The sequence below is a fragment of the Triticum aestivum genome, chromosome 2B, assembly GCF_018294505.1.
Source record: "Triticum aestivum cultivar Chinese Spring chromosome 2B, IWGSC CS RefSeq v2.1, whole genome shotgun sequence".
NCBI lineage: Eukaryota > Viridiplantae > Streptophyta > Magnoliopsida > Poales > Poaceae > Triticum > Triticum aestivum.
The window spans coordinates 481912727-481927054 of record NC_057798.1 but is presented as its reverse complement, the minus strand read 5'-3'; the positions used below and the strand labels follow the sequence as shown (position 1 = coordinate 481927054).

The 14328-nt window shown below is 48.7% G+C and overlaps 1 protein-coding gene across 1 annotated transcript in view; it reads right to left on the bottom strand.

The window, feature by feature from the left end:
• The window catches only part of LOC123045568 (disease resistance protein Pik-1), a 22567-nt gene extending 10660 nt beyond the window's left edge, over positions 1-11907 (bottom strand). The window contains exons 1-2 of the mRNA XM_044468676.1: positions 11608-11907; positions 10503-11479 (exon numbers count right to left, since the gene is read on the bottom strand). Of these exons, the coding sequence (XP_044324611.1) occupies positions 10503-11449 (947 nt within the window). The 5' untranslated portion in view covers positions 11450-11479; positions 11608-11907. The remainder of the gene's footprint in view (positions 1-10502; positions 11480-11607) is intronic.
• Positions 11908-14328: the final 2421 nt, after the last annotated feature.

Below are 14328 nucleotides of genomic sequence, written 5' to 3'. Positions count from 1 at the left end.
ACGCGAGAGCACTGTTTTGCCATCTTTGTACATGCCCTAATGAGTACAATGTGGACGAGGACACACACCACCACGAGAAGCAGCAGTGTTGGCAGGATGATAACCCTCTGGGGTCAGAGACATGATTATCAATGGTTTTACATAGTTTTTACATTTTTTTTAGAGAAAAGTATGTTTTTGGCCCCTCAAGTTCCTCAAAAGTATTGACTTGGTCCCTCAAGATTTTTTGGTATACATTTGGTCCTTCAAGTCTCAAAACCGGATAGGCTTGCTCCAAAACCAGATTTTAAGCACGTTGACCGGGTTTGACCATGTTTGACCGATGAACACTAAATTAAAAAAATAGCAAAAATAATCAAAAAAGTCTGAAATTTTGTGGCAACCAAGATGCTTGGGTACGCTAGGTCGTGAAAATTTGTGTGGTGTTTCGACATTCGAGGAGCTCGTGGCCAAAAAGAACAAATTTGGGCTCACAAAAAAAGCCAAAACTTGTTTTCTTTCCTAGAGTTCCTCGGATGTTATTTGACCACAAAAAAATTATACGCACCTAGCGCACCCCAAGCATGTAGGTTGTCACGAATTTCAGATTTTTTTTGAATTTATTGCTACTTTTTTTCCAATTTACTGTTAATTGGTCAAACCAGGTCAAACGTGGTCAAACCTGGTCAAATTGCTCAAAATCTGGTTTTGGACCAAACTTATCCGGTTTTGAGACTTGAAAGGACCAAATGTATACCAAAAAATCTTGAGGGACCAAGTCTATACTTTTGAGGAACTTGAGGGACCAAAAACATATCTTTCCTCTTTTTTTATATGAACACTGACATGTATATGAAGGATTGCTAAAAAGTTGTGGGGTCAGCTGGCCATATTGCTATAATGTGGAATTGCCATTGACGACAAGCATACGTTCAAATGACAACAAGCATAAGCCCGCTTACTGAGGGAGTCCTGGATTAGGGGGTGTTCGGACGGCCGGACTATGGGACCGTGAAGATACAAGACTCAAGACTTCGTCCCGTGTCCGGATGGGACTCTCCTTGGCGTGGAAGATAAGCTTGGCGATCCGGATGTTAGATCTCCTTCTTTTTAACTGACTCTGTACAACCCTAGCCTCCTCCGGTGTCTATATAAACCGAAGGGTTTAGTCCGTAGGGGGAGGACAATCATAATCATCATAGGCTAGCTCCTAGGGTTTAGCCTCTACGATCTCGTGGTAGATCAACTCTTGTAATACTCATATCATCAAGATCAATCAAGCAGGAAGTAGGGTTTTACCTCCATCGAGAGGGCCCGAACCTGGGTAAAACATCGTGTCCCCTGCCTCCTGTTACCATTAGCCTTAGACGCACAGATCGGGACCCCCTACCCGAGATCCGCCGGTTTTGACACCGACATTGGTGCTTTCATTGAGAGTTCCTCTGTGTCATCACTGCAGGGCTCGATGGCTCCTTCAATTATCAACAACAACGCGGTCCAGGGTGAGACTTTTCTCCCCAGACAGATCTTCGTGTTCGGCGGCTTCGCACTGCGGGCCAATTCGCTTGGCCATCTGGAGCAGATCGATAGCTACGCCCCTGGCCATCAGATCAGGTTCGGGAACTTGAACTACACGGCCGATATCCGCGGAGACTTGATCTTCGACGGATTTGGGCCTACGCTAGGAGCGCCGAACAATCACGACGAGCACGGCTTAGACCTGCCATCAGACAATACTCGGGATATCGCACCTGCAAGAGCCCCGGACCTAAATCTGGGGCAGATCGTGTCGTCCGAGGACGGGTGGATGGACCCCGCCCCGGAGGCCGCATACTCATCGGTGGTAGAGCCGAACACGGACTCCACCTCCAAGGAAGTCTATGTCACTGGACCCCCGGACTTGTGTCCGGCTGTAGGTTCCAGACCGCGCGCCCCTGAGCCCGCCGAATCTGGTTGGGCTCCAGTAATGGAGTTCACCACCGCGGATATCTTCCAGCACTCGCCCTTTGGCGACATGCTGAATTCATTAAAGTCTCTCTCTTTGTTAGGAGACTCTTGGCCGAACTATGTCCGGCTCGAATGGGAAGCAGGCGACGAGGAAATTCGTTACCCACCCACCACCCACTTCATTGCCACTGTCGATGATTTGACCGACGTGCTTGACTTCGACTCCGAAGACATCGACGGTCTAGACGACGATGCAGGAGAAGAGCAGGAACCACCGCCCATGGGGCGTGGGACAGACACCTCCTCGTATGATATATATATGGTGGACACTCCCAAAGAAACCAATGGCGATGAGGCAATAGAGGATAACACCTCAAGGAAAAAATCAAAGCATGGGCGTCATCGGCGCCACTCTAAGCCCCGGCACAACAGTACCGGCACAGGAGACGAAAACAATCCAGATGATGCCGAAGACGAATACAATCCCGATCAGCCTGCCTTCGAGCAGGCCGGACAGGAAGACGGGCAGATTAGCCCAGATGAACAGGCGACGAACGGATACTCGAAGGAGGACAACCACATGCCTCCCTCCGAAGACGAGGTGAGCCTCGGCGACGACGAATTCGGCGTACCTGAGGATCCCGTAGAGCAGGTTCGCTTCCAGCGACGGCTTATGGCCACTGCAAGAAGCCTGAAAAAGAAGCAGCAGCAGCTCCAAGTTGACCAAGATCTGCTCACAGACAGATGGACTAAGGTCCTGGCAGCCGAGGAATACAGACTCAACCGCCCCACCAAAGGATACCCAAAGCACAATTTGCTACCTCAACCTGAGAAGGAGGTCCTAAAGCCCACACCCCGACGCCAATACATCACGGTCTGGGGCAATACGCAGGAAACGCGAGACAACATCCATAAACCACGACGCAACAGACATAAGCGTCACAAAAATAATGGTGACACCCAAGACATGACAGTCGGTGCCAGATTCCGCGGCTCCCAGTCCGGTCAGCGGAAAGAGAACAATATAGGCCCGTCCAGCCCGGGCAGCATACTCGACCAATCATGTCAAATTCATGGTACCCCTGGAAGGACAACCAATCATACCAATAGAGAAGGCCGGATCTTCAAAACAAAACGGCCGGTCGCACACCGGAAACAATAAAAAGGGGTCTCAAAGCTATGAAGCCAACGAAGAGCCCAGACCATCAAGCATTATGAGGTAAAAGAAAAATCCTCCGCAAACCAACAAGGGAACGAATGTGTACTCCTCGGGATGCCGACTCAACAACACAAGTCACCCCGCGGTACAAAAATACGGCCGATCATCTCCGATCACACAGACCATCCAGCCAATCTCAACCATGGCAATTCAATCGAACTTACCATCGACCCAACAGTTGGTGGGTTCCACCTCACAGGAGCCCCTATGGGCATAAACAGCAGCTCAAACTTGCTGCGCCAAGACACAGTTCACCAGATAGGTATTGATCGCTCGAGGATCAAACCCACTAAAAACATCTTCTCAAAGATGTCGTTCCAGGTGTAAACGCCAAGTCTTACAGGCACACCACCCTGGAGGTTGTCTTCGGATCACCAAACAAACACCATACCGAAGAGTAAGTCTTCGGCATTGTCCCCTTATACAGTAACTACTATATACTACCGGGACGAACCGCGTTGGCTCGACTCAACGTGGTACCATATCATGCCAAACCCACGTGACATGGTCACAATTATGGGCAAGGCCGAACTCCACCCCGAGATTGGAAGGTATACCGCCGCTGAGGTAGCGAGTTGTGCCCTCCTATCGAACTTCGATTCGACAGCCAACCCCCCGGACACCAACAAAGGAGTCCGAGCTACTTTACGGCATGACAGCCCGGTTCGACCAGGCTCCGATCAACCACCCTATTACACACAAATGCCTCTAAGCATTTTTCTTTACAGGCTCACCTTTTCGCTGAACATGACTGGCGACATGGAATCAGCTCGGACACACAAAGAGGGAATACACAAGTATTCCCCAAGAAGACAGTCCGGATACACTTCGGATCCGTACATAGCTTCCTCCCGTCCGGTCGCAACAGGTTCCGCCAGTATACCTCCTTTCATAACATAAACCACACTTATACGCATAGGCGTGTCACTCCACTACAACATGTAGAACTATATGACACTTACCGTCCGTCATTCCTCATTGACGCCTTTTTCGTCATAACGGCACTCGCACATAGTGTCATGCCCCACTATGCCAGGGGCTTCATTGTCCTTATAATATGGCAACAAAGTCCGGCCACCCTCTCGGTCGCTCGGCACCCCGAACTTATAACACTATATGCATCAGCTCCGAATCATGTCTTGGGTCATTAATTGGGTTTGCCCGGCTCCCATGTTTTGGTACCTTACGTTCCGCTCCATCGGCTAAGGTAGCACTGGGAGAACTACTGCGATTGTGTCCCGGTTTTTCCGGACGAGCACCTCAGTAGAGAAAGCCGAAACTGACTGTCATGATACGGCGAGAGCTGGTCAGCTGTTCGAGAGGTTGTAAAATCTTTAAAGATTTATTCCGCATAATGCCATAACAAATGCAGAGTGCGACGGATCGGTCTTCCGATCAGGCGTTGTTAGAGCCCCTCGTACGGTCTTCCGAACACCAGGGGTTGTGCCTACCATACTCGAATTCCTATGGCTAAGTGAGAGTGATAAAACCCTATAGTCTGATTGCCTGGTTCGCTGTGATGAACACCTCCTTCAAGGACCCAAAAATGGGATAAAGAGTGTTCAGGTATATCCCGAATAACCCCGTACTTTCTACGTGGGGGCAGAAGCCGACGACTGGCCAACTCTCAGGATTCATATATACTAAACGGCTGCACAGGAAGAAAAAGAACTTTCATCTAACAGGCAATAAATAATAACAGTGCCAGTATCCCGCATTACAAAGGACAGCATGACTGCCCTCAGGGAAATATAGTGTCTTTGGTACATTGTTCCACCACAAGGCGGGCTCCTTTCAGGACACCATCATAATATAATTCGGGCTTGCGGTGCTCCTTACCCTCCGGTGGTCCCTCAGTCATCAGCTTTTCAGTATCAAGCTTCCCCAAGTGCACCTTCGCACGGGCAAATGCCATGCGTGCACCTTCTGTACAGACTGACCGCTTAATGACTTCGAGCCGAGGGCAAGTACTAACAATCCGTGCACAAGTCCGAAGTAACTGCTTGGAATTGGCTCAGCGGGCCATAGCCGGACAACTAAGTCCTTCATGGCTAGTTCGGCCGCTTGGTGCAGTTCGATCAGCTGCTTCAGCTGATCGACAAAGGGCACCGGATAATTCGGCGCCAAATACTGCGACCAGAAATGCTTCTCCGCAAACTTCTTCTCTTCAGCCCGGTAGAATTGGGCAGCATCAGATATGCTGCATGGCAGGTCTGCGAACGCTCCTGGAGAAACAAGTATTCAGTTTGTCGCTTAGAGTTTCTCCTATTACTATATAAAAATCGCTTTGAGTAAAAAAGCCTTACCAGCCGCAATCCTCCTTGCCTCCTGAATGTCCTTGAGAGCACCTCGGGCTTCCTCCCAAGCATCATTTGCGGCTTGGAGAGCTTGGGCGAGTTTGAATTATTTCCTTGCTAGACTCTTCTCCAAGGTCTCGCTTTTCTTCACGGGCTCCTGGAGCTCTCGTTCAGCTTCAATGACCCTGGCCTCGTGCTTCTCGCGAAGAGCCTGCTCCACGGCGGCCTTCTTGTCGGCTTCGGCCAAAGCCTTCTTCAGTGCCTCAATTTCGGCATTTGCTCCTAGAGCACACAATACAAATATTTTCATCAGGCACAACTACTCATTTGTAATTAACTTATCAAAAGGTTTCGACATACCTTGCTTGTCCTCCAACTGCTTCTTCACTCGGCCAAGTTCTCCTTCGGCCCGTTCCAAACTCTGCTTTAGTCCGGACACCTCAGCAGTATGAGAGGCGGTCATCGCTACAGACGCTTGTTTTCAAACAAAGAGATATATGTCATCAACCGAGTCTCCTGCGAAGCGGAAATTTGATCCCCTGTCCGGTTCTCTCTCTTTCACCGGACAGTGCATCAGGGGCTACCGTTCATACTATGACAATCTTCAAAGGTTTGTAAAAGCATACCTCAAAGCCTATTATAAGGCTAAGGCAGGATTCATTCAGTCCGCTCTCAGCGGACTGAATCTTTTCAATCACCGCACCCATGAGGGCGCGATGTTCATTGACGATGGAGGCATTCTTTAGCGCTGTCAATAGGCCGCCCTGCAGCTCTGCTTGGACAGAGGTTGCTGGCAGAGCGGGCTTGCCTCCCTCCGTCAAGGGGGGCTACCCGCCTGATCCTGGAGCTTCAAAGGTCTCCAGGACCATGTCCGGTTGCGGGCTGAATCTAAAATCGCCCCCGCCATCGACGTTCATGGGAACCGTTGCCCCCGTGTATCCGGCCCCAGAGGCGTGCCCTCCCTGGTCTGGGTCCTGCTGAGACGACACCTCGGTGTCACGCCCAAACTTCGGGGAAGGGGCCTTCGGAGGCGTCTCGCTCTCCAGGGCATCTGAGCTCAGCGAATCCTCCGAGGAGGACTGTTCGGCGCGAGACCTCGCCGGGCTGCACAAAGTATGGCGCAAGTTAAAATATTGCACCTTAGTAATCCGGGGCGCTTAGGCGTATTCGGATTTCGTGTACTCACGATTTTACCAGGGGCTGGGCCCTGGGATCCCACTCCGGGCTACTATTGGTAGCCGTGGTGGACGCCTCTGGAACGGGATTTTTTTCCCTCTTCGACGATTCGGCCTCCAAGGATGAGGAGGCCGTCCTTTTCTTCCCTCCCCCCTTGGAGGACTCGTCTTCTTCCTCCTCCTCTTCGTCTTCGGAGGAAGGATGGGCGATGGAGTCTTCGGATTTGGTGTCCGAAGCACCGCGGCGACGGAGGCCGCTCCGGGTCTCCTTGGCCTTCTTGGAGGCCTCTTTCTTCGGCGCCTCGTAAGGCGCTGGGACCAGCATCTTCGTCAGAAGAGGTCCTGCCGGTTCCTCCGGCAGCGGGGCCGGACAGTGTATCCGCCCCACCTTCTTTGTCCATTCCTGGGATAATTGCGGAAAGCGTGATAAAGCGTCTCCCTCGGGATATGCCAGCTAAACATGGATAGACAGAACATAGCGATAACTTACTGGACTTGCAGAGCGGGACAGTTGATACCCGCGGTCCTCGGCGGAGCCCGGCCACGGTTTGCCGGACTTGAAGAGCACCTTCCAGATATCCTTGTGTGAGGAGCCGTAGAGCTCCCGCAGGGTCTGGTGCTCGGCCGGGTCGTATTCCCACAAATTACAGGCCCGGTGCGTATTCCCACAAATTACAGGCCTGGTGCTGGCAAGGGAGAACCAGGCGAACTAACATCACCTGGACTACATTGACGAGTTTGACATCCTTGTCTACCACGCCCTTGACGCGTGTTTGGAGCACCGACAGCTCGTTGGATGAGGACCAGTTCAGACCCTTCTTGGGCCAGGACGTGAGCCGCAGGGGGGCTCCGAATCTGAATTCAGGAGCAGCAGCCCACTTTTTACCGCGCGGCTCGGTGATATAGAACCACTGCTGCTGCCACTCCTTTTGACGGAATCATTGAAGGTGCCCGTCGGCCATGTGACCTTGGGCATCTTGCTCACCATGGCGCCGCCGCACTCAGCGTGCTCGCCGTTCACCACCTTGGGCTTCACATTGAAGATCTTCAGCCATAAGCCGAAGTGGGGCGAAATACGGAGAAAGGCCTCACACACGACGATAAACGTCGAGATGTTAAGGAAAGAATTAGGGGACAGATCATGAAAATCAATCCCGTAATAATACATGATGCCACGAACAAATGGGTGAAGGGGAAACCCGAGCCCGCGGACAAAATGAGAAAGAAACACGACCCTCTCGTGGGGCTCCGGATTGGGGACGATCTGTCCCGCCGTCGGAAGACGGTGGCCGATTTTCTTGGCCAGGTACCCGGCCTCTCGAAACTTTTTGATATCCTTCTCCTGGACGGTAGAGGCCATCCATTTGCCTCCTGCTCCGGATCCGGACATCTTCGAAGAACCTCTTTTCGGTGGAGGAGACGAGTGCTTGGGCACTAGGGCTCGAGCGAAGGGGAATGGACGAGCGGAAGGGAGAGGCGTGGGTAAAGAAGAAGAGGCCTTATCTCTTTATAGAGCCAATAAAAACTTTTGCGCCTCCCTACTTGCCTGGTGGAACCTGCTCGTTCCCCACTCGCCGCGATTGGCGGTACGATTGGGCTACCCGCGCCCATATTGATAAAAGCCCCGTGGTAAGGGGAACACGATCTCTGCTTCAACAAGACATGCCCGGGAAACCGCCTCGCAATATGTGCGGTGGCTGGCTGGGGGAGGACGGTTCGATGATGGCTCGACCATGGTGTGATGTCACGTTATTTAAAGATTTCAACAGATTATATTCGTGGAATATCGTTCTCTACGATGGCATGTGAAAATCGTCTTGCAGAGCCGGACACGATTTAAGTGTTCGAGACTTACTTTGGATTATTCGAAGATGGAACCCGCCTTGCAATGCCGAAGACAATCTACGCGCCGGACTCATCGTCATTGAAGCCCGGTTCAGGGGCTACTGAGGGAGTCCTGGATTAGGGGGTGTTCGGACGGCCGGACTATGTACTTTGGCCCGACTATTGGACCGTGAAGATACAAGACTCAAGACTTCGTCCCGTGTCCGGATGGGACTCTCCTTGGCGTGGAAGACAAGCTTGGCGATCCGGATGTTAGATGTCCTTCTTTTTAACCGACTCTGTATAACCCTAGCCTCCTCCGGTGTCTATATAAACCGGAGGGTTTAGTCCGTAGGGGGAGGACAATCATAATCATCATAGGCTAGCTCCTAGGGTTTAGCCTCTACGATCTCGTGGTAGATCAACTCTTGTAATACTCATATCATCAAGATCAATCAAAGAGGAAGTAGGGTTTTACCTCCATCGAGATGGCCCGAACCTGGGTAAAACATCGTGTCCCCTGCCTCCTGTTACCATTAGCCTTAGACGCACAGATCGGGACCCCCTACCCGAGATCCGCCGGTTTTGACACCGACACTTACATGGCACATTTGCTTATGAGGGGAAGAGAGGAAAAGAAAAAGGGGAGGAGTTGGCTCTCATGCATGAGCCAAAAATGACTAACCTAATAGTCGACCTTATTGCCAACTCTATTGTACGAATTATTAATAAGGCTCTTGATGACATGGCAATTTTATGTAGCCACCTGCTGGCTCCACTATGGTTAGTTTTTAAGGTACTTTTATTTCTTGATGTATACCAGTACATGGTATACAAACCCGAAAGTCCTCTTCTGCGCGCGAGCTCATTTGAGCTTGCGATCAACAGTAAAATCCCAAAGAAAAATAAAACAAATTAAAAAAATTCTAACATTTTTCGTGACAAACTTTGATAAATATTTTGAGTGCTTGGAAAATTTCGTCATGAAATTCATGACATCCATGGAAGTCGTGGAAAAAATACAAAATCACCACTCCAAAATGCTTTTGAAAGTGACACTTTTGGAGTATCGACTTTCTTTTGCCACAACTTCCACGAATATCATTTCTTGATGAAATTTTGTGAGCACTCAAAACATCTGTCAATGTTTGCCCCAAAAAAATATTCAGAAATTTTTAAATACTTTTTTGGATTTTTACTGTTCACCCCATCTAATTTGAGCTCGAGCTCAGAAATACCACGTCCGTCGACATTCTGTATTTATGATGTAGTACTATTTTACTTTGCAATAAAAAATAATACACAACTATATCATTGAAATAACATAAGGGGGCATACTGTTTTCCTGCCCCAAGGCCCCCAGTATATCACGACCGGGCCTGTCCGTTACATGAGTGGGTTATATATATACAGGTTAGAACTAAATAATACCATGTTCTTTGACTGGAACTGGCAGGAGTTCTCCCGTTGCTCTATAGATTAAGAGGAGAGTACAAATTTCCAAGTTTTTCATAACCTTTTTCACGGAATCCGGGTAGAAGGTTATCTTATTATCAAGATTTCACTTACTTTTAACAATTCTTTTGTCTGTTGAAGCTACTCTTTTTTAGCGCAGTCTGTTGAAGGTACATTGTTTCGGCCAGTTGTCACGTTTGGCAAACCCACGTAATAAAACCATGAAGGTCCGCTCTAAAGATGAAGAGGGCGCAAGATGACCTTCCACTACTAAAGAATGTGGTTACTCTGATTTTGCTTAAGAATGACTACAAAAATCGGTTATCTATTAAAAAGATATATAGTTCTCAAGTTTGTAGTACGTACTAGTTATTTAGTACGCATTTCAATTTACTTGTTACAAACTGACTAAAAAAACTTCTAATCAAGTAAAAAAGGATGTACAACATTATTTTTCTAACAGAAAAAAAAGGAGAGAGATGTGAACCCCCTCTGTCAAAATTTATAATCGCAATATCAAATTACCTTTTATTGAATTAGAGCATAGGTGAATTATAGTGTGAGATAGAAATGGAAGTTAAGGTAGCAAGTGACTGATCAAGTTACCTGCGGTCTTGAAGGTACTGATCAATGTTGCGAACCAGCTCCTGCTCATCCTGGTCCTCGCCGTCTTCTGACATGGTGATTTCGGATGTCCCCGTGGATATCGACGCTGGTGCTATAGCTGCTTGTTTGTCGATCTGGCAGAGAATGTGTCTCAGAAGCACCTTGATGCAAGGCCTCGGGGACACATTGGCCAAAGCGTAGCACTCGAAGTAGGGTCCATCACCTCCGATTTGTTGGAGGTGTCGGTAGAGCTCATTGGCAAGAGCCGTTTTCCCCACCCCAGCGGGTCCAACCATGGACACGATACTGAGAGCCATGTTGTCTTCCTGGGCGGGCGTGAACCACCTGAGCAGCTTCTTTCTGGTGCTCTCGATGCCAACAAGAAGGTCCCCGCGTGCAACGGTCCCGGCCTCCGTCGCGTAGGGTTGCAGCTGCGGCATCCCACTTAAGGGGATACTATCGTCATCTCCGGCCAACATAAGATGCTCGTACCTGTAAGGTTGTCCGTTGATCCAGGAAAGCTCTTCCTCGATGAGTCGCGTTACATCCGGATGCGGTAACCGGAACTCTGAATCACAACGGAAGCAGGCAGTTCGCACATACGTTTCCTGTTCTTTTCTTGTGATGAAACGCTCGTACTTATCGAGGTGGTTCCCGATATATCGAGCCAGATTCCTCAACTTGAGCAGCCACAGCTCATAGTTCTCGACATGGTACGGTCTGAGATCCAGCAGTGGCAGAAGCTGGTCCAGTGATGCTGCGATGTCTCTCAGCTCGACCACAACGAGCCGGAAAATCTGTAATATTCGGTCATCGGCAGCACTGAGGCGCCGCCCGCTATGGTACTGCAGCAGTTCGGACATCCTCCAGGGGAGCGGCTCTATCTCCTCTAATGCTTCCTTCATCGTTTTCTTCGCCCTCTGCTCGGAAGCGGCCACCGCCCCCATAACTCTCTCGCAATCCGATCGACACTCCAGCTGGAGGTGGTCGGATAGTCGGAGAGGGATTGGAAAGAAATTAAATTAGAACTAATTGTTGTTCCGAAGAAGACGAAAGAAACTCGGAACCAGCAAATAGACTAATAACACAGTAGAATATATATTACCTATATAATGGATGCAACACGATGATCACCATTCAGTTCCGACAGATCTAGATTGAAGCCTTGAACCATGGCCGATGCGCGCAGGAGCTAGGAAGAGACTATTCTTGGTTTCGTCCCTCTCTACTATACAAGACTGTCAGTCGGCCTTCTTGGGGACAAGGTCGAGCTGTGTCTGGTGGAGCATGCTGGGAGTCTTCCTTTGACTTCTCAATGCACGGACGGGAGAGCCGGCTGGATCTGGACGCTGGGAATCAAGATTTTTTTTTAGGGAAGGGAATCAAGATCTGATAGATGGGTGGGGTGGGGGAGTGGGTGGTGCGGGTCTGCGTACCCCGTGTGATGCTACGGGCTATGATGCACTACTTTAAGAAACATTTCTAATCTGAACTTCTAATCCAATTATGTCCCTTAATCAAATATTATGTGTCTTAGGATCTACGTACTATAGGTTTGCTCATGTGGGCCCTCGCTGGTGGCCGACATCTTATCATGGGATCATAGCATTTTTCTCTTTAGTTTTTCATCTTTTTATTCCATTTTCTTTCTTTTTCCTGTAGAAGTGTCGTGCTCTCGCCTTCCTCTGTTAATAAAAACACACCTCTTATGTGTACTTACACTCTGCCGAATTCCCTCTAAGAACTCCCATTCTAATGGAATGAATGATTCCTCTCAGTCAATGGTATACATTCCTTCAGAAACTTCAAGAAAACAACCATGCTTCATACAATTCAAGATTTTAGCTTTTTTTTATTTCTCAGCACTAGTAGAAAAGGGGGCAATGGTCCAGGCCGGGTCAGCCCATTAGTCCCGGTTCAATTCAGAACCGGGACCAATGGGGGCATTGGACCCGGTTCGTTAGCCCCGGGGGCCGGCCGGGCCACGTGGGCCATTGGTCTCGGTTCGTCTGGACCTTTTGGTCCCGGTTGGTGGGACGAACCGGGACCAATGTGCCTTGCTCCTGACCCACCACCATTTGTCCCGGTTGGTGGCCTGAACCGGGACCAAAGGCTTCCCTTTAGTCCCGGTTCAAGCCACGAACCGGGACCAATTAATTGCCTATATATACCCCGCGAGCAGAGCACTCTCACTGCTCTGTTTTTCGTGGCCGGCGAGGAGAAAGCTTTGTGGTGCTCTAGCTCACCTCCTATGCACACGAGGTGTTCGATGGAATGCCCGAGCCACACTACTTAAGCTTTCTCCTCTCCAAGCTCCACCTCCAAGCTCCATTTTTTTCAATATTTGTCTAGGTTTAGCGGTCTGTCACGTCCCGTCCCCGTCTTCACCGCCGTCGATCACCCGCGCCGATCTCGTCGCCGGCACCACCGTGGTGAGCCTCTTGTTCTTATCTTCTTTCTGAAAGGAAAAAAAAACTCTTACTTGTATGTTTATTTAGATACTTGTATAATTTTCTTACTTTTATTATTGCATCTTATATAGTGCGATGGTTTTGGTATCCGCCCCCGTCGGCCCTCGTCCTGTCTATGATTCAGATGTGGTATATATTATCTTTTCATAACTATTGGTTCATTTATTGTTTATGACAATTATGCCGACCAAAGTGACATAGATTTTATTTATCTAGGAGGTTGTTGAACCGGAAATTCCAACCGACCCTATTGTCGAGAGGTTAAATTTAGTTGAAGAAGAAAACAATTTGTTGAAGGAAAAAATTAGAAAAATTGAGGAGGAGAAGATGATATTGGAGTTGCATGTTGCAGATGTCGTCGATGATCACAAGATCAAGATGGATGCAATGCGCTTGAAGATTAGAAAGATTAGAAAATATGCCATTCATACCGAGGCTTGGTATCATTATGCCGTTGGATCAGTTGTTACATTGGTTGCGATTATGATCGCATTTTTTTCGCATTGAAATGTTTTACATAGTTTCAGTGTATGGTTTAATTATTTTAGATGCTCTACAGAGCTTTATGTTGTTAGATGAGAACTATGTATGTACTTTGGTTTTAATGTGATGATGAACTTCTATTAATTTGGTCACTTAATTATCTATTCATGATATTCTGTAATGATTTTTGACACACTTAATTATATATAATGCACGCAGATGAACCGGCAATGGATGTACGGTTCAAGACACACCTCCGAGTACATTAAGGGTGTGCATGATTTTCTCGAAGTGGCTGAGGCAAACAAGCAGAATGGTTTTATGTGTTGTCCATGCCCTATATGTGGGAGTACGAAGTCTTACTCTGACCAGAAAATCCTCCACACCCACCTGCTTTACAAGGGTTTCATGCCACTGTTTGGACGAGGCACGGAGAAATAGGGGTTATGATGGTAGACGGCGAAGAAGAAGAGTACGATGACAACTATGTGCCCACTGAATACGGTGATGCTATTGAACATCAAGAGGAACCAGACGATATGCACGATGATGCTGCAACGGGCGAAGCTGCTGAAGATCAAGAGGAACCAGACGATGTGCCTGATGATGATGATCTCTGTCGGGTCATTGTCGATGCAAGGACGCAATGCGAAAGTCAAAAGGAGAAGCTGAAGTTCGATCGCATGTTAGAGGACCACAAAAAAGGGTTGTACCCCAATTGCGAAGATGGCAACACAAAGCTCGGTACCGTACTAGAATTGCTGCAGTGGAAGGCAGAGAATGCTGTGCCTGACAAAGGATTTGAGAAGCTACTAAAAATATTGAAGAAGAAGCTTCCAAAGGATAACGAATTGCCCGACAGTACATACGCA